At 37.0% G+C, this 19,158-nt stretch overlaps 1 protein-coding gene across 6 annotated transcripts in view; it reads left to right on the top strand.

Annotated features, from left to right (window-relative positions):
• Nucleotides 1-19,158, top strand: part of LOC109087534 (phosphatidylinositol-binding clathrin assembly protein-like) — a 51,812-nt gene that overhangs the window by 1,614 nt on the left and 31,040 nt on the right. For 5 of the 6 annotated variants that reach the window (XM_042759795.1, XM_042759796.1, XM_042759793.1 and 2 more), the window contains exon 2: nt 13,382-13,524. In XM_042759795.1, the coding sequence (XP_042615729.1) occupies nt 13,382-13,524 (143 nt within the window). Of the gene's footprint in view, nt 1-12,731; nt 13,169-13,381; nt 13,525-19,158 lie in introns of those variants that run through there. The other variant, XM_042759798.1, reaches the window with a different exon arrangement.

Below are 19,158 nucleotides of genomic sequence, written 5' to 3'. Positions count from 1 at the left end.
TGCCACTGTAATATGGTAGTAAACAGTCATTCATTGGATTTGTGGCTCATTTTATTTTACTATAATGATATACGTGTTATTTCGGCGGTGCAATCAACCTCGATCTATTAATATCTGCTTCATAATAAGCAGCCGCTCCGACTTGAATCAGTGAAAGCAGCTGTCGGGGATTGTGATGCATTGTGTTTGAAGTCACGTGTTGTGCGTAATGTCTTCATGTCTTGTTTGATCCCTCTTTAGCAGTAATCGTTGAGACGTTGTGAGAGCGGTGAAGGTCAATACAGGCGTGTGTGCAGTGAAGCATTGACTCAAACTGATTCTTTTGACAAAAGCAGAGTTAATGCAGAATGCACGTCAGTTGCATCCTCGCATAGGCAGTGTCACAACATTGTTGAGAGAGGGTTTCCAAACGGATGGCCACTGAAGTATTTGCACAACTTGTATCTGATATACTGAACATCGATAAAAGCATCTAGATGCAAAATGCTCTTAGTCAAGGGATTTGACAAATCAGCCATGTAAATGATCAAGTCTGATTGGGTTGTTGTGTTTGTGTCTCTGATTCTTCAGTGTTTGCAGAGCACAGCTTCATGTTTAGTCTGGATTTGTTTCCTGCGTCAGCCACCTGTTATGCAGCCTAGCAGCTAGAGTGTGCTGAGCAGCCAGCTTCGATGCTTCTGTTTTAATCTTGCAAAACGGCATAACACAATATTTTTCGTAACTGTAACTCAACAGCACAGAATTACTGAATGTCATGTGTTGCTCACTTCCTCTTTTTGCTCAAAGCAGAGAAGTATTATTATCCAGAAACATTACTTGCTTAAGCCAGTTCATAGAATTGGGAAATTTCAGAAGTCTGACGTATGTTGTTTTGCTTTCGTGCAATACATTATAACTATGGATAAGGGATGCATAAGTAGCATATTAGTTGTTGGCATATCAGGTTTATTTATTTTTTATTTTCTATAAACACTTATTTATATTGGTTGATATTGGAATTCACAATTAATTTCCCTAGTTCTTAATATTTAGATTAATTTGCCAATATGTAATGCTCAATTAAAGCGATACTCCACCCCAAAATGAAAATTTTATCATTAATCAGTTACCTCCATGTCGTTCCAAACTCATAAAAGCTTTGTTTGTCTTCGGAACACAATTTAAGATATTTTGGATGAAAATTGGGAGGCTTGTGGCTGTCCCATTATCTGCCAAATAAATTACACTGTCAAGGTCCAGAAAAGTATGAAAGACATCGCAAGATTAATCCACCTGCCATAGGGCTGTGCAATTAATCGCATTCGATTGTCATGCGCATCTTGTCAGTAAAGCCGGTCCCGTGAATAGTAGTGAATCACCATCACCTGCTTTCAGATTGAGTGGCTTTCACTACACAGAGCCGTAGTTTACTGACAATTATGCAAAATTGCCCTCATAATTGCAGATGAATCGCATTTGATTTCGAACGCGATATCGCCTAGCTTGTCAGTGAACTACGGCTCTGTGTAGTGAATGCCACTCAATCTGAAAGCAGGTGATGGTGATTTATTACTAATCATGGGACCGGCTTCACTGATGATATGCGCATGACAATTGAATGCGATTAATTGCATAGCCCTTATCTGCCATCAGTGGTTCAACCGCAATGTTATGAAGCGACAAGAATACTTTTTGTACGCAAAGAAAACAAAAATAACGACTTTATTCAACAATTTGTATCCTCTGTGTCTTTCGGCATCACCATAGCGCCATTTTGGAGAATATCTGCTGGACTCAAGCAGTGTACGCTCTTCTGTGTCAGCCGTGAGACAAGGATACGTTTTTTACGTATATTTACGCTTTGATTTGAACGAAAACAGCGCATCTATGCAGTGCGGCTAACACAGAAGAGTGTACGCTGCTTGCGTTCAGCGGATGTTCTCCAAAATGATGCTACTGTGATGCGGAGAGACACTGAAGAGAGGAATTGTTGAATAAAGTCGTTATTTTTGTTTTCTTCGTATTCTCGTCGCTTCATAATGTTACAGTTGAATCACTGATGGCAGATGGTCTATTCTGATGATGCTTTTCATACTTTTCTGGACCTTGACACTGTTATTCATTTGGCAGTCTATGGGAGAGTCACAAGCCTCGCGGTTTTCATCCAAAATATCTTAAATTGTGTTCTGAAGACGAAGAAAGCATTTATTTGTTTGGAGGGTTTTGGTTGTAATTGTTTTATGTGATTATTTTCATTTTTTTGTTTTTTGTGTGTTTTATGTTAATATTTAAAAATATGTTTGAGTAACACTGTTAAATGTAATCTTTAGACAAACTCAAAAAAAAAAAAAAAAACTATTTTTAATGCCGTATATTTATGTTGTTTTGCTCAAATTTATTTGTTGCATGACTCGTTTTGTTTTTTATTTAGACAAAATTGTACGCAATTATTTATCAGTTATTTGCCATAGCTTTAAAACAGTTATCAGTTCATGTGGATCAATGATTTTTTCTATAATTGCATTCCTACTGTTTATCATAGCTTAGAATAAGCTCAGTGTTTATCCATTGCTTTGCATTCTGGCTAAAGTAATCTGTCAGACTGGAAATTTAGATACCTGACAATTTTTTTTTTTTCTCTTTTGAAGGTTCTGTCTTTTATTATTAAATTTTGTCCAGCTTGCATTCACTTTCCTGTTCTGTGCAAACAGCAGTGAGATTTTTACTGAGTCAACAAACAGATTTTACACTCTGACCTCTTTGGAAGCAGTGAGTGGGACACTTGAGCTTACTGTACTGTGCTGAGATTTGTGCCGCTCGGTCTTACATTCTAACCAATAAACTAACTGGGGAACTGTTCCCAGACTGATTAAACAGCTAATTACACTCAGTTTCCGATTTCCCAGTTTCTGTTGACCATTTACAGGTCCTCTTGGTCTATAGTTCACACAAAAATGACAAAAGCAAAAAATTAAATCGGTAGTTTAAATCTAAATTTGGGGCGTCAGGTTGCACTAGATTTCATCAGTCCACTGGGATACAGTGTTGAAAGAGAAATAACTAATAGCTTTGGCAAAGTTTGCAAGGTTTGTAGCGTTATACTTTTGACAGCAGTTCAGGAAGTTTATTTCAAACTATTAGTAGGAAGTAAACAAAATATCCTCAAGCAAAGCTGTATATTTCAGAGTTGCCCGCTCCTAAAAACATAATTAAAAAAACAAACTGTATTCATTTTAGCTAATGATCATTTGGCAGCTTTCCGCCTAAGTGGGTTGAATTTGATAAAAATAAGATACAGTTTCTAACTAGTGGAGTAGTTTTATATTGTTCTTATATATAAACATGTATTTTAGGTAGTTTTTTAATCTTCTCTTCTTTTAAGGCACTGTTTCTTTGGTTATTGCGTTGCATCTTGCATAATTTTTTGAGTGCCTTGTCACGAGTGTTGCAGTCTCATGACGCACAGGTTAAAAATGTCATGTGTCAGGTTAAAAATAGTTTTAAAAAAACACACCTTAAAATCTTTTTGCATTCTGTTTCATTCTATTGCTTTCAATCTAGTTGTCTTTGAACACATATGTATGTCATATAAACGCCCCCAGACTTGTTTAGAAGCCGAAAGCAGCCTTATTATTGTATGGGGTAGGGCTGGACGATATGGCCAAAATTTATATCACGATATATTTCTTAATTTCGGTCGATACGATATAATTCCGATATCGATATGAACACTATAGAAAGCCTCGTAAAAACTGCCAAGAACGCCCACAACAGATGTCTGTGTATATACATTTATGAAAAATGAATTTGCCAAGTCTGACACCTCATTTAAAGCCATTTAATATTTTTGGAAAAAAAAAAAAAAAAACATTCTTTTTTGTATTTAGCCTTCATACAAACAATAAATGTGAAATCACTGTCAAATAATCATTTCAGACTCACCTAATTAAAATTAATATCTTTTAACTTCAAACTATAGGCTAATATCTACTACCAGTCAAAAGCTTTTGAACAGTAAGATTTTTTAATGTTTTTAAAGAATTCTCTTCTGCTCACCAAGCCTGCATTTATTTGATCCAAAATACAGCAAGAAAAGTAACATTTTGAAATATTTTTACTATTTAAAATAACAGTTTTTATATTTGGAAATATTTTAAAATGTAAGTTATTCCTGTGGTTTCAAAGCTATATTTTTAGCATCATTACTCTGATTACATGATCCTTCAGAAATCATTCTTATATTCTGATTTGCTGCTCCAAAATTATTTGTTGAAATCAGCTGAGTAGAATTTTTTCAGGTTTCTTGATGAATAGAAAGTTCAGAAGAAGAATATTTATTTGAAATAGAAATCTTTTGTAACCTTATAAATGTCTTTATCCTCACTTTTGATCAATTTAAAGCATCTCTGCTAAATACAAATTTCTATAATTTCTTTCCAAAAAAAGAAAGAAAGAAAATGATGCTGACTCAAAGCTTTTGAATGGAATAGTGTAATCAAATCAAATGTAATCAAAATGTAATGTTACAAAAGCTTTGTTTCAGATAAATGCTGATCTTTGGATCTTTCTATTCATCAAAACAATCCTGAAAAAAAAGTACTCAACTCTCTTAAATATTGATAATCAGCAAATCAGCATAATAGAATGATTTCTGAAGATCATGTCCAAGACTGGAGTAATGATGCTGAAAATTCAGCTTTGATCACAGGAATAAACTACATTTTTAAAATAAAAGTTATTTTAAATAGTAAAAAATATTTCAAAATTTAACTGTTTTTGCAGTACTTTGGATATAGATTGAAAACAAATGTGCTTTAGTCAGTATAAAGAGTATGAAGAGTGCTCTTGAGTTGCTGCAGGAAAAAAAAAAGGCATGTTGCTGGAGCCGGGCTTAAATGCAAACTGATTGTCTGCCAGCAGGAGGCGCTGTGAGAGTGGTAGACCCAGCGGTTTCTCCAGTAACAGCTATAATCAAAGCAGCTCCGCCTATGAACGCTTCTTTATCAGATAAAATGAAAATGCCATCGAAACTTTTCTGAAAGCAGTCGGTTCCCTTCAGAGATACATTCATATAAAACACCCGCGACGTGTTTTGATTTTGAAACGTGCAGTGCTCATATTTATTCAACGAAGTCAAACGCCACAAATAAATCAATGTATGGGAAACACTGGTATATCGAAATATCGGAAATGTGTTTAAAAACCATATCACCGTTATTGATTTTTTTTTTATCGCGATACATATTGATATTGAATTATTGTCCAGCCCTAGTATGGGGCTTCGTTAAGTCTGTCTTTCAGTAAACCCATCACACTGATTGATTTTGAATGTATAGTTGTGCACATGCCTAAACCAGACTTTACAGCCATAGTCAGTAATCATGAGACTATTCCACTGGCAGAAATCTGAGTCTGGAGTGTGTCAGGGTTAAAGGTGAAGTGCTGCTGATTTTGAACCAGACCGCTGAAATGATGCTGTGCAGCAAAGACAAAACAGCCATTGTCAAACATGTCTGGGAAAATACCACCCATCCTTTCAGAATACAGATTACCCTTCAGGATGCTCGGTCCACTGCTCTACAGATAAGTAGCTTTTACTTATGAACTCATTGTAATTTTGTGGATGATGGATGTAGTATTGCTTGAGAAGCAAGTAAGGAGAAATAGACTCAAGAGCTATGGTACTTAAACTGATAAAGAAGAAGGATGCCTTTGAAGCACAGATTCAGTAATGGAGTTTTTTAGGAAGGAGAAGCAGTTGATCAATGTTTGTTGAGCATCATTCAGTGTGAGGACACAACTGCACCACTTTAAGAGAGCTTATACAGGCTGCATGACACATTGCTTCTGTTCCCCTCACACTTATAGTGCTGTTGTGGCCTATTTATAGCTGCTGAGGGCCTTTGGTTCCGTTTGATAGCTTGTTTTGTACCTTATAAAAGCCCTTGGCTCCTCTTCTGACATCTCCTCTGCAAAACCTGGGACTTTATTTATGACGCATCTCAGGGGAGAGAATTCTCAAAGCTCTTTTTTTTCTTTTCTCTTTCCCATATGTGCAAAACTGCATACTTTCAAATTCGGTTACACAACTATAATCTTTTATTCCACAAAACTATTATTAACAGACAGACCCAAATATATAGCGTAATAACAGGAAGTTTTAAGTCTGAGAGTATTTAGACATGCACAATCAAATAAAACTATTACACTTTCTGTATGCTAACCCAAAGGACTTGCAATCCAAAGGTTGCAGGTTCGAATCTCGTTACCGGCAGGGATTGTAGGTGGGGGGATTGAATGACCAGTGCTCTCTTCCTCCCCCAATACCATGACTGAGGTGAGACCCTTGAGCAATGCACCGAGCCCCCAAATGTTCCAATGGCTGTCCACTGCTCTGGGTGTGTGTTCACGGTGTGTTTTCTCACTACTCAATGCTGTGTGTGTGAACTTGGATGGGTTAAAGGTGCTGTATATAAGATTTTGACTCTACTAAAGCATAAAAATAGCATTATATGTTTGCAGATATTTAAGAAACATGCTAAGTTAACATACTTGTTTATCTGAAAAACAATGCTACAGTCAGTAATTCTCCTTTGAAAATGTGCGTTCCGGGCCGGAATGTCTGTCTCTGTTTTGGTTTGTGAAACCCGCCCACTGCCAGTTTACCCAATTGTATTTTGGCCCCCCCCGGGTTGCCAGTTGGCAGAAAACACAGCGTATTTCATTTCGTTCATTGTCAAGTGCGCTCGTTCCTGTTTGTGTTGTCAATCTGGCAACCTACATGTGCATCAAGTCTATTTTGAATTTGGACTGCAATACCTAGTTCAATCACTTGATGTCAATCCTACATACAGCACCTTTAAATACAGAGCACAAATTCAGAGTGTGTGACACCATATTTAATATTATTATTATTATTATTATTTTTTTAAATAAATCTTTAATAAGATTTCACTAACTAACTAGTTGCCATTCCTAATTTAAATATGCCATTTTGGACAGTAGATGTTAATGCCTGAGCACTCATGCTTAAAGACTTGAATTAAATTTTTTTTAGTTTCGTTGTCTTAACATTTTCTCAGGTTGTGTGAGAAATGAGTGTGGACTGAGCTTATATATATTTGTGAGGCTTTTTTGTCATTTTTAATATAGACTAGAGCTTTACAGAATTCTGCAAGCTGTGCACCCAAGTTGCTGATTAGTTGCAAAGCTGTGCTGGTGAAAAAGAGAAAAAAAGAGAGAGAGGGAGAAATATGGGAATGACGTGAGGAATGGCTGCGGTATTCCACAGGACTGTGTCACTGAACTCACTGTTCAGGAATCCCAAATAGACCCTTTTACAAAAATGTCACCGTCATCACATTTATGTTCTCAGAGTGCTGACTGAAGACCGACCTCGTCTCGCCACATCTCAGCTTGAACATTAGAGGACCATCCGCCAAACCGACCTTAGATAAACATAATTTCCTTTTCCAGCACTTCGCAATCACAGCAACAAGGCCATCAACACACAGCTGGGAAGGAAATGGAGGCAGAGATACAGACATGGCAAACAAGGTCTCAAAAAGGAACTCAGCTATATTTATTTTGGAGAAGAATTCTCCTTGCCATTCTCCTTGAAGCTAGCTGAAGTGCTCATTAAATTCAAAACGGTTTGCTGTTCTTCTCTGCAGGTAGCTGAGGTTGCCATGTGTTTTTGAGCATAGAGAAAAATCTCAACAGGTCTGGAGATCCTCTGATCTTAGTGATCAGCTTTAATCAACCTTTTCATGCTTTTCCATTGGAGTACCATTTTGTCAGTAAACATGGCTGCACACAACACAACAAAAATTGCCTAGTGGTCATGTTGTTACCTAATTATTGTTCTGAATTTGTAATCCGTTTTGTGGTTCCTATAGATTCAGAATTTGAATCTCAGGGTGGTTTTTGCTTTTAAGACAGTGACAGTAAATCCAGGGTGATGGCAGCTCGAATGTTCATTGCTGTTGTGGGAATCAGCTTGGCAATACGAATATTATATTGATGTCTGGGTCACGATACATTAATATTTTTCTTTTGTTTCTTTTGTTGTGATTCGAACTGTGAAATTGCAATCTTTTAGTAACTAGTTTGTCATTCATCTTCTTTGGACCTCACTGTTTTGCACAAAAAAGTACTGAGCTTAGAGCCATAAAACTAGTTCAGAGTGTCGTGTGCCGTAGTTCCAACATGTTTATTGAAGCACAAAACTCAGCAGACTTGCACTAAAAAACACTCATGTAATTAAAAATATTGATTTTTGTCTGAGACTATATTGTGCAATAAAACATAGCAATAATTTGAAATGTCAATTCCCACTCCACTTTTAGTGTATTATGGGCCAGTTCTCCTGGAAGCAGGGGTCATGGAGGACTGACCTGGAGTCAGTGATTAGTACGGTTGGAACAGGTAATTAGCATGGCAGCTGTGACGGTTCAGAGGTGAGCACCAGCTACAGTCTTCTGGCTGACAGCTGGACAGACTGTCCGGCCACCTGGACAATTTACTTCCTCGTACACACATGCACACACAGGAGAAGCTTCCTGCCAAACTTCCTGTGCCTCATCAAGGCTCAATCCTGATTAATTTGTAAGCCTGGGCACTGCAGAGAATAATCATGCTTTGAATCAAAAGCACTTTAATTTGTAATTTCGCTCATTTTTCATTCTTGCATAGAGCTGATTTTAAATCCAAATCAGTCTCTGTCAGCCAATTATGGCAGCAATATGTGTGCTGGAAACCCAAGGATGTTTTGAGCCTCTGTTATCTCCAACTGGTGGCAGACTCAGCCCGGTATGGATGTTTCCAAAGGGTTTCGTTGTCTGTCAGTTTAACAATAAGACTTTGACACAGGCGGAGTGAAGATGGGTGATCTCATCACTCACAGCCTCTTTATTTGCTGCACTGCAGTGACATCACTGGGCCATGATTTTCTTCCACCTCTTCTCTCGGATTTGATTCTCGCCACTGCACCTCATTTTGTGCACCGGTGCACACATCTCAGCATGGAGCCATGCAGGTGTGTGTGTGTTTGTAAGGGATAACGTGGAGATGTGATTGTCTGTTTTAGTGCAACGCTGTCAGAAAGTCTATTTAAAGGCTGTGGTGTGAAACGCTACATTTTCTCAGTTACTCTGGGAATCTACTTTTATGATCATAGAGACACTCAGAAGCATTGTAAATGAGAAAACTGGAGATTTAATTTGATTGCAGTTGAAACAAGAAGGACCAAATCTCTGATTTTAGTTTCTCTTGAGCGGTTGGCTTTGCTTTTGTCCAGTCCGGCATCTCATAAGCTTATGTTTCCATCCAAGGTGATTTCATTTTTTGCCAAAAAAACCCCCAAAACAAAACCAATATATTGTGCTATATTATGTCAGTGATTTTTATTTTACATTTACATACCATTTTGGTTATATAAGTTTATTATTACATTAATTATTAATTAATTAAATGTATCAAAGTATGTATAATTAAATTTGAAATAATTAAAAGTATTTCACAATTACCAGAGCAACATGATTTGGAAAAATATTTTTGGGACCAAAGTCACATGACTGCTCACCTTGGAATAATGGTGAATGTAGATGCCATTCATGGCAAACCAGGTCTCTACATTGAGCTGAAATATGCGTATCTATAGCAACACTTTTAACCACAAAATTAATATGAATCAAAGAGCACAACCACAATACAACAAGTAACAGTCACCTTATTTATCAGGACTTTATTTATGCAACTCTGTGCTACATTAGAATATTGTATGTTATGTTTTTTTTTCAGTTTAATACTTCATTATTATGAAATTAACACTAATCAATAGTAAGCAGAAATATTACAAGATAACTACTCTACATTTGAAGCTGGTTTGTAAATGTACCATGCATATTTTAGACATTTTATTGGCATCTTGGTTTTTCATCTAGAATCTTTTTATGGAATTATAGCAAAATTCATATGTAGATGGTAATCTGACTAAAGAAGTAGCTCTAACTGGACTGGGAAAAGCCTATTTAATAGTTAAATAGTATTTAGGCAACCTATAATGTTGGTTTATGTGAAAGCACACTTACTAAAAAAAATACTGACATGCATTTGAAGTATTGATACAATATAGTGGATACAAGATTGCCCTTAAATATGCAATGTCTCAAAGCTCAGATCCAGAGGTGCACAACCACATTCCTTGCTTCAAACTATCAGCAGGAATAGGTTTTTATTAGCTCATTTTCACTCTGTTATTTGTGCCTCTCTCAGTCAGTCTTTCTCTGTTTAAGACAATGGACTTTGCGATCAATATCACCAAATGTGTTCTGTTTTATCTGATTAGATCAGCACATATCCTTACTTCAGACGAGTTTTTCACTCTCCTTCTCTTTCCCTCCTCCTCCCTCCCAAAGGAGCCTATCAGCTCGCAGGCTCTCCTCCTGACCATCATAGAAAGCGAGCAAGAAAGAGGAAGAGAGAGAGTTAGGACTGGAGAGAGAGAGAGAGAGAAATGGGTGAAAACACTGTTGAACTGGCAGTCATCTCGTAACTCATACCCTAACAGGCTGCAGTGTGTTTTTAATAATAGTCACAGTGTATGAATATGCATTAATCTTGGGAAGAGAGGCTGAATAACTCAGTGGAGTTGACATGAATCTTCAGGATTGCACACATTTGTTAATGCTGTTTGCAGTACTATTACTACTGCTCACTGTAAGTACTAAACTTAGGCACGTTACTCGTTTGTGCTATGATACCTCAAAATGTGCCCCTGTGTGCTATTACTTTTCTAAACGATCAGACTTGCGTTTTTTCCTCCCTGGCAGATGATACCAAAGACATAAATATAAGGAGAGACCTGAGCCATATCTAGAGAACAGATCATCAGTAGTCTTAGATGGGCACTTTGGACATGGGCCAGTAAGCAGCCACCCAGAGTAACCTAGTAACCACCTAGCAACCACCCACAATACCCTAGCAACTAGGGCTGGGTATTGATACAAATCTCCAGATTCAATTTACAGGCTCTCAGTTTCATTCAGTAAAGGTCAATGTGGTCCAGTGTTTTGGACCCCAATTACTTTTATTTCATTGTTTCAGTTGATTTTGTCCATACATTCTTCAAAATATCTTATCAGTCTGTTCCACAGAAGAAAAAAAAAAGCAAGAAAAGATTGAGTAAATGAAGACAGAATTTTTTGGGGGGAGGGGTGAACTATCCTTTCAATGCTGTTAATTATACAGGGAACCTTCTAACTTGGTTCATTATGAAAATGTTAATTTTAAAAATTAACAACAGGGCTCAAACTACGCTGTTGATTCATATTTATTACATTTATGCATTTGGCACTGTTATAGAGTCCCCATAGGTCCATAAAAATTCTTAAAATGCCTTAAGTTTGGTTTTACTTAATTTGAGGCCATAGAAAAGGTGTAACAAAAGTCTCATCTTATAAAGTCTCGTCTCTTTTAAGAGGTTTTATCCAAAAAAAGGAATTACAATCCGTTCTAATGTGATTCATGGGTTGTGCAGAAAAAAATATTACAGCATTAATTATAATGAAAAATATCTAAATATTGTAATTGTATAGATTTTATGTCATCGGCACAATAATCGATTTATTGCCTTTATTTAAACACGTTAGTACCATATGAGCAAAATCCAATTTTGATCAACCTCTAATTCATAGGTATTGGTATATTATTATATGAACCAGTTTTAGTAGATGATAAACCATGTCTTGAGTATTGTAAACTTGCAGTTACCCTGTTTTGCAGTTGAAAGTGTGTCATAGCATGTTTAAGTAAAATAATTGGAGATACATAATTTATTTAGAGACTCAATGGGTTTGTTTTGCAGGGACATACGGTTTTAACTTTATTTGTGCAACTCTTAAAGTGCCTTAAATTTGCCTGCAAATCACCCTGTGTTATCCAAAGTGACTTATATTGCATTCAAGGTATACGTTTTTAAGTTTATGCATTTCCTGGAAATCAGTATTTATTTAATAGATATATTAAGAGATATAATCATCTCAACCAATAACTGCTCTGTCAATGCCAACTGAAGTAAATGTTAAATTGCATTTCTGTGTTTCACAGAATTCTAAGAAAATTATTGTAAAGCTCCTCTATGTAAATGTGAGTTACACCACAGAGGCTTATCTAAACACACTCCACACTGTGGTGCGTCACATCCTCAATTTATAGGCCATTTGTACCTCACTGGCGTCCTGTAAGTGGGGGTTAGGTAGGTGTATATAGCCCATACTAGTGTACCATCTCTTTTGCCAGATCCTTGTGATTCATCACAGAAAGATTATTTATAGCATTTCTTGTTCTGTCCTATAAGTCTATTAATAATCTAATGTATAGCACAGTAATGGAAGCAGTAACATTTGATAGATAGGACTCATTAATGTTTTCATTAATGCATTTTACAACAATACAAAGAGCAATGTGTAACATTTTACCAGATTTAGTCCGACACTTATTCACTTTTATTTGTTCCCCACTAAATAATGTTATTTCAGATTATTTTATTTTATAAAATTGTGCACTCATGATTTTTCTAGAATAAATTTGCTGCTAAATTATCCAATAACTTAGTTTATAATAGTATTTTTTTTTTCATTTGTTATTTTACATTAAAATGAATCTATATTTAATCTATATTTAGTAGATTGTGTTTAACACACAAAAGAGTGAAGATCAGGTCAACACACAAGTATAGAAATTCTAAACTGATAAAAAAAAAACTGCTCTAGTATCGGATCGGATCGTAATCGGACGATACTCAGAATTTTCTGGATCGGAACAGATCTGGAAAAAATGGTATCGTTGCATCCCTAAATAGAACTCCCTGTTAGAACAACAGACGGGCCCGCAGGGCCGAAATCCGACAGATACGGAGGAGTCATCTCCCTCATTACCTGCTCTGTGTGTGAAAAGATGTTTCTCTCAAGGGAAGGGGGTAAAGAGATTTGCCTTTGAAGAACAAAAAGAACACTATGGTCTGTAGGAGGAATGTCTTCATTATGCAAACAGGACAGAACAGAAACAAGTGTTTTCGAGCCTCTGATGGTGTGCAAGAGATGCTGCTTTCGGATGCGAGTATGCAAAGCAAAACTGGGATGCTGCTGAATATTTAAAGACGTGACGCTCTTTGGAACTTCACTTGTCTGTGAGTGTTGCGTAACAGAAAGACTGGGTTAGAAACCTGTCTAACCCTTGGTGTAGAATACAGAGAGATCTTATGAGAGTGCGCTGAGATCTGCCCTGCAATGTTTGTGTCCATGCTGTGTTTATTGGAACATCTCGTGCGGGATCTTTGAACCATTAGAGATGTGAATCAGTGATGTGTGTTGCTCTAACATGTGCCCATGTGTGTTTTCAGACTTGATCCACTGCACCAATGAGATGAATGTGAACGTGCCCCAGCTGGCCGACACTCTGTTTGAAAGAACCGCCAACAGCAGCTGGGTTGTGGTCTTCAAAGCGCTTATCACCACACACCACATAATGATGTATGGAAATGAGGTGAGAGATTCTGCACTGGTGCTTCATACGTTTTTTTTTTTTTTTTTTTTTTTTGGCCCATATTAGACACCCTTCTGTGCTGTTACTGTTGAAGATCCAGCTTGGTCAAATTGACCCTACGTGACAAATCACACCTCAGCAATCACACTTTTGCTGTTTGTGACCAAGCTTGTATGACACATCACATGGTGACAGTAAAAATTATTCTGAATATGCAGATTTGGTGCTCAAGAATCATGTTATTATCATCAGTGTTGCTGTGATGCGTTGTTTTCAGGATTCTTTGAGGAATAAAAAGTTCAGCATTTACTTGAAATGGAAGTCTTTTGTAACTTTACATGTCATTACTGTTACTTATTATCATTTTAATTCATCCTTTTTAAATCAGATTTAAATATGATCCAGTTTCTGATTTGAGCCACGTTTAACTGTGATGTCAGTGTATTCTGTTTTGGTACATAAATAACTTCATATTTTTGTTTTCATTCTTAGTTTTTGTATTACATAGTCATGGGGGACTGGTAGACAAAATATTTAACTGCTGTTGGACATTTCTGTGGATAATTAAGGCATTTTGAAACTGAAATGAGTTTGAAAGTGCACAGTTTATGTACAGCAACAAGAGTTAGATAGTTCTATACAAGCACAAACACAGTCCACTAATGATTAATAGTGGGTAGGTGAGAATATGACACACACACACACACACACACAAATTATATATACCGTTAGGATGTGACCTAGATGTGCACATGGACCCCTTAATGTATTGCTCCTACATGAGTTCCTCTAGAAACGCACACGTTTACCTAGCTACAGTATCTAAATTTAAAGCTAATTAAAGCTAACTAATTATTTTAGACCTCAACACTACTTGGAAACAAAAACTTTTTGCATTTCTAGAATTAAAACGCATTCATAAGTCATTTTCACTTCATTTAGAGCATTTCTCAAAAGGACATTTTGTCAGTTTAGATAACTTTAACTTGGTTAATTCAGCTCTAAGAGATTGTTTAAGTTCAGTGAAGGATTTGTCTGCTTCATTCAGATCGATAACTTAAGAGTCACTTGCGTCATACTTTAAAAGAACTGATTCAGGGTCATTTCTTTGTGAAGTGGACTACACCAGTCACACTGTATGTTTGTTTTTAAGTGCAGCCAGTGGAAAAAAAAACATTTATTTTGTATTGTACCATTGTTCTTTCACAGTAAACAGTCCTTTTTATCTCATCACATTCAATTTAGACTGCAAGCTCACAACTCAGGTAAAACATAATTACATTTTCTGTGGCGCTGAAGATTCTGCAGGAAACAGTGGCACACGCGCACACAAAAACAATGGCAGCGCTACTGACTCTCTCACACGTCCTTGATCATTCACTTGAGCTATAAAATAAAAAGTCCTTCACTATATGTCCTGAGCTCGCCAGTGTCAGAGATAGATAAAGCGTGCAGGACTGTCCTTCAGCACACCCTGTTCTGCGGCATGACGGGGCACTAATCAGCCAGGGGTGGATTTTGTTATCGGAGCTGAACGTCTGGTCCAGGTCGAGTCTGGTCTTAATCCTTTACCACGTTATGGTTTGAAAACACACGTTTGGTTATCACTGTCTGTTGAGGAGCAGAGATGTTTAGAGGACATTTATCTCGTCATCAGTAGCCCTGTGAGAGGGCACAGAAAAGGCCATAGATAAGGTGTTGTTGATAAGGGCGTTTCTACATGCGTTTGTGCAAATAGGAGAGAAAAAGGGCGATGCCACTCACTGATGGCCCAGATGCAGAACACAGAACTTTCTGTAGTGACGTCACTGGAAGTGTATGTTGTTTAGGGTGGAGATAGAGAGAAGAGTGTGTTAAAGAAACATCTGGGTAAGGATAACTTTAAGCATAAGGATCTTTAAGAGAGAGAGAGAGAGAAAGGCAAGGGACAGAAAGAAAATGAGTTGAAATTTTAATCAGCTGGTTCATGTGGGGTCACACATTGGACAAATTGATTAACCTTGTATGGAGACACCACTGCCCCTGCTGTCCATCTAGAATGGTTAATTTTGGATAAAGAGGGAAGACTGAGTGGGCGAGCGAGCTAATACACTAGAGATAGAGACTCTCTGTGTGTGTGAAAGGGAAGTTCATTGGATCAGGTTAACGCTGGTGGCTCAGATAAAGTTTTGTTTAATCAAGATAAAAAACCCCCTGCTGATTGTATTTAAAGAAACCTGCCTCAGTCTGCTGAGAAATGTAAGAACTTGTGTCTTTTTGGCTTCGTCATTAACTTCTCTGTTAATACTATTTGAGTTAAAAAGCCCATAGACAAAACGGACACTTGTTCATATTCAGAAAACACTGGCCAGAAGACTGAATGAAATTTAGATTGAATGTGAAACATTGAAACATTGAAGAATATTTGTCACTATTAAAGTTGGATCTTTATTTTTAATAATCGCTGGGATCAGATCATATGTACCCAATGCTGAAAAGGACAGTCCAGAATTAATCACAAGTTCTTAATTACAAATGAAGGTCCACCACTATGCTCCTCATGCCAGAGTCTAGTATCTCTTAAACATGTTTTATTAAATTGTGCTGGTTTAACTTCTCTCAGGAATTAAAGCTCAAAAAACACCAACCAACAATAAATAAGTTTGCTTTGGCAAAATGTGTAATTTGTTGATCCACTCACTGTCGTCTCATGCAGCTGTGACTATAGAAAATCGAAATTTACCATACTTTCTTTAATAGATGTTTCTGGTCTTATTATGCAGTGCATGTTAGTCCAAATATGAAAAAAAAGGACTTCGTAAAAATCTAAATTTCAAATACTTTCACATCTGAAACGTCTTTCTTGATTAGCGGATGTCACATTGATTGCATGGACTCCTGGATAATGTTCATCAAAAGCCAAATAGCTGTTGGCATTGTTTCAGGCTATTGCTGTAATTAATGCAGCCTTTCTGAAATCTTTGCTGATAGTTAACACAAAAGACTAATGTCAACACAAGACCACCTAAGAGTTTCAGCATTTAAAAGTGTTTTTAATGAATCCATGTAAATGTCAGTCTTGAAAATGCCTTTTGCGCTGTGAGCGTGAACACGGATGCTCGGTATGTACTCTGGGATTCTGATGTGTTTCTGAAGAACTACACAGAACAGCCTCGGATTCATACAGTACACTTCCAAATGCCGAAATAAGCTGCAATACAGCCTTGCTGTGTGATATTAAATTAATTTGTTCCTATTTATAACACCAGAATGTGCAATGTATAATCCATGGAGTTGTGTCAATTGCAAGATCTTCTTTGCTTCATAATTTAAAAGAACATGTAACTAGTAAACAGGATAAACAAATTCTGTTCCATGTTGAGTTTGAAGGCTTTTCTGACACTGCTGTGAAATGGGCTGTTTAACATTCTGGCCTTGTGCTGACTCTGAGTTCAGGTCTCTTCTGTGTGGGATTTGTTTGCATAATGGATGCTGTTTGTGAGTGATGTGTGCTTGGAAAGGTAATTATTACCTTTATGAAACATTCTCTCATTCCCCTGATGACTTTTCCTTCTCTACCCTGCAGGCAGGAATGGCAAATTTGGGCAGAAAACAAAGAGCTGCTGCTCGGCAATCAGTAATTCATAAGTAGGGAGTAATAAAGGGCATGTGGGAATTGGTGACTCACCTTGTTGGATTGGACCATTGCCATTTTTAAGTGGCAGTGACATGAGTCTCCTACTAACAGTTACCCATGATGCTTTGTCACTTTTTTTCATAGTAGCTGTTCCCGAAACTGGTGTGCTGGAGGGTAGTTTTTATTTTATTGATTTACATTTACGTTTTATATTTACTGTTTCATGATGGTGATATTGTGGGAGCGTGAAACATAGCACTACATCAGCTTCTGTTTTTGCAGTCTGGTATGGTCATTTTAGCTCTGAATCAGATGTCATTCCAGCCCTCTACTTTACAAACACAATGGGTTTTGTGTTTGAAAATAATCGCTATCGAACAATGTGCCTCCTTTCGCATCCTGTCATCATCTTTTTGTGCTTGCCATTTTTCTTTAAGCCTTTATTTGTTTCTAATCACCATAATTGCTCAGGCGGTATCCATAGAAACCTCAGAACATGTATGGATCGAGAGCGCGAAGACCAGCAGCCAGCACATTATCAGGGCATTATCATGCATCTTATTTACACAAGTTCCCTGCAGGGTTAGCGCTCTTGCACACCAACCGGCACACATACAGATTTCACATAGCAGATCCAGTGCTGCTTCTGGATCAGTTCCCAACGGCAGAAACAAAATCAGTGGCTAAACCACAAGCAACCCCTGTTCCCAGATTGCTGATATCTTCCCTCAGCCTGAGCTGCTGTGTTAATAGAAGCTGCTCTCTTTGGGAAAGAAAGCTCCCTGCCAAAGAGCCTCCTGCCTTAATAATAAATGATGCTTCACTCTGACACTACTTGAGGTTTGTTCTCACATTAATTATTTGCTAAGCAGAGAATGCCGGACTCTTTCTGGCCTATCAATCTATATTTGTCATCCTTATTTCTGACATCCATTTTGAATAACCTCAACTATGTTAAAAAAAAAAAAAAAAAAAAAAAAGGAGCAGGGAGATTGAGGCTTTCATGCAGAGAAGCAGGCAGGCGAATGTGGATTTGCAGACTCCACTGAATTAGTAATCCGTATTGATCTACGCTCTGGAATGGAGCAATATTCTCTGCAGTTTGGTACACACTGGCTAGGCCATGTGTTTTCCACAGGGTTTCTCTCCAAGGTTAAGCCACAGTGCCAGAGAGAGCTAGCTCATGCTCTGCACAGCTGCCATCCTGGGGATTTTCAGTACGCCTCACTCCGCTTCTCATCTGATCCCTAAGGATTTTAGGCTGGTATTTGAGGCACCGGTGCAAATCAGAAGTATGCCAGTAGTTTTCTTTGAGAATGATTGGGAACACACTGTTAGATCAGGGAGTTTTGATGCTAAGGACCTCTAAATTTAAAAGGAATCCCCTTCCTAAAATATTAAGATAGCTGCACTGTATATTTTCATTTATAAAGACCCATTTATACTATATAAGAAAAATAACAAGTGTGATTTTGTTACATTTTGTTTGCAAAATAAAATATATGGCTTTTATATTGTTGTACAAATATTTTAATTTCTCATCTGTACTTTACTGATTTATAACCTGTAGATAAATATTTCCAATTCAATTTAATTTTTTTTGTAGAGCTGAAAATTTTTTTGTCCAAAATAATCTTTTCAGAGATACAGAGAATTATTATTATTATTATTATTATTATTATAATTTTTTTTTTTTTTTTTTAACAATAAAAATATTATTCTAAAATATTTCTGCAACTGTATGTAGATTTGCCCTAATTTTGTGCTGTTAAAAACTGTAGGTGAAATAAAAAAAATAAGACTTTTGTTTTTATTTATTTTTTAAACTTTATGCTGATATTTTCCGTGCATCTCAACTGATCAGAAACATTGCTTCGCCTTCGCGCCATCACAAAGTTCTGTTCAACTTATATTAATCCAAAAAGAAATACACAATACTAGAAGAAAAGTCTAAATGTGGTCTATCGGAACACTCCAGTAAGCCCACATCTATATTAAATGACTGTTTAACTCTCTTG

The sequence above is a fragment of the Cyprinus carpio genome, chromosome A7 (genome assembly GCF_018340385.1).
Source record: "Cyprinus carpio isolate SPL01 chromosome A7, ASM1834038v1, whole genome shotgun sequence".
NCBI classification, from domain to species: Eukaryota; Metazoa; Chordata; class Actinopteri; order Cypriniformes; family Cyprinidae; genus Cyprinus; species Cyprinus carpio.
This window is presented reverse-complemented; position numbering and strand designations above follow the sequence as displayed.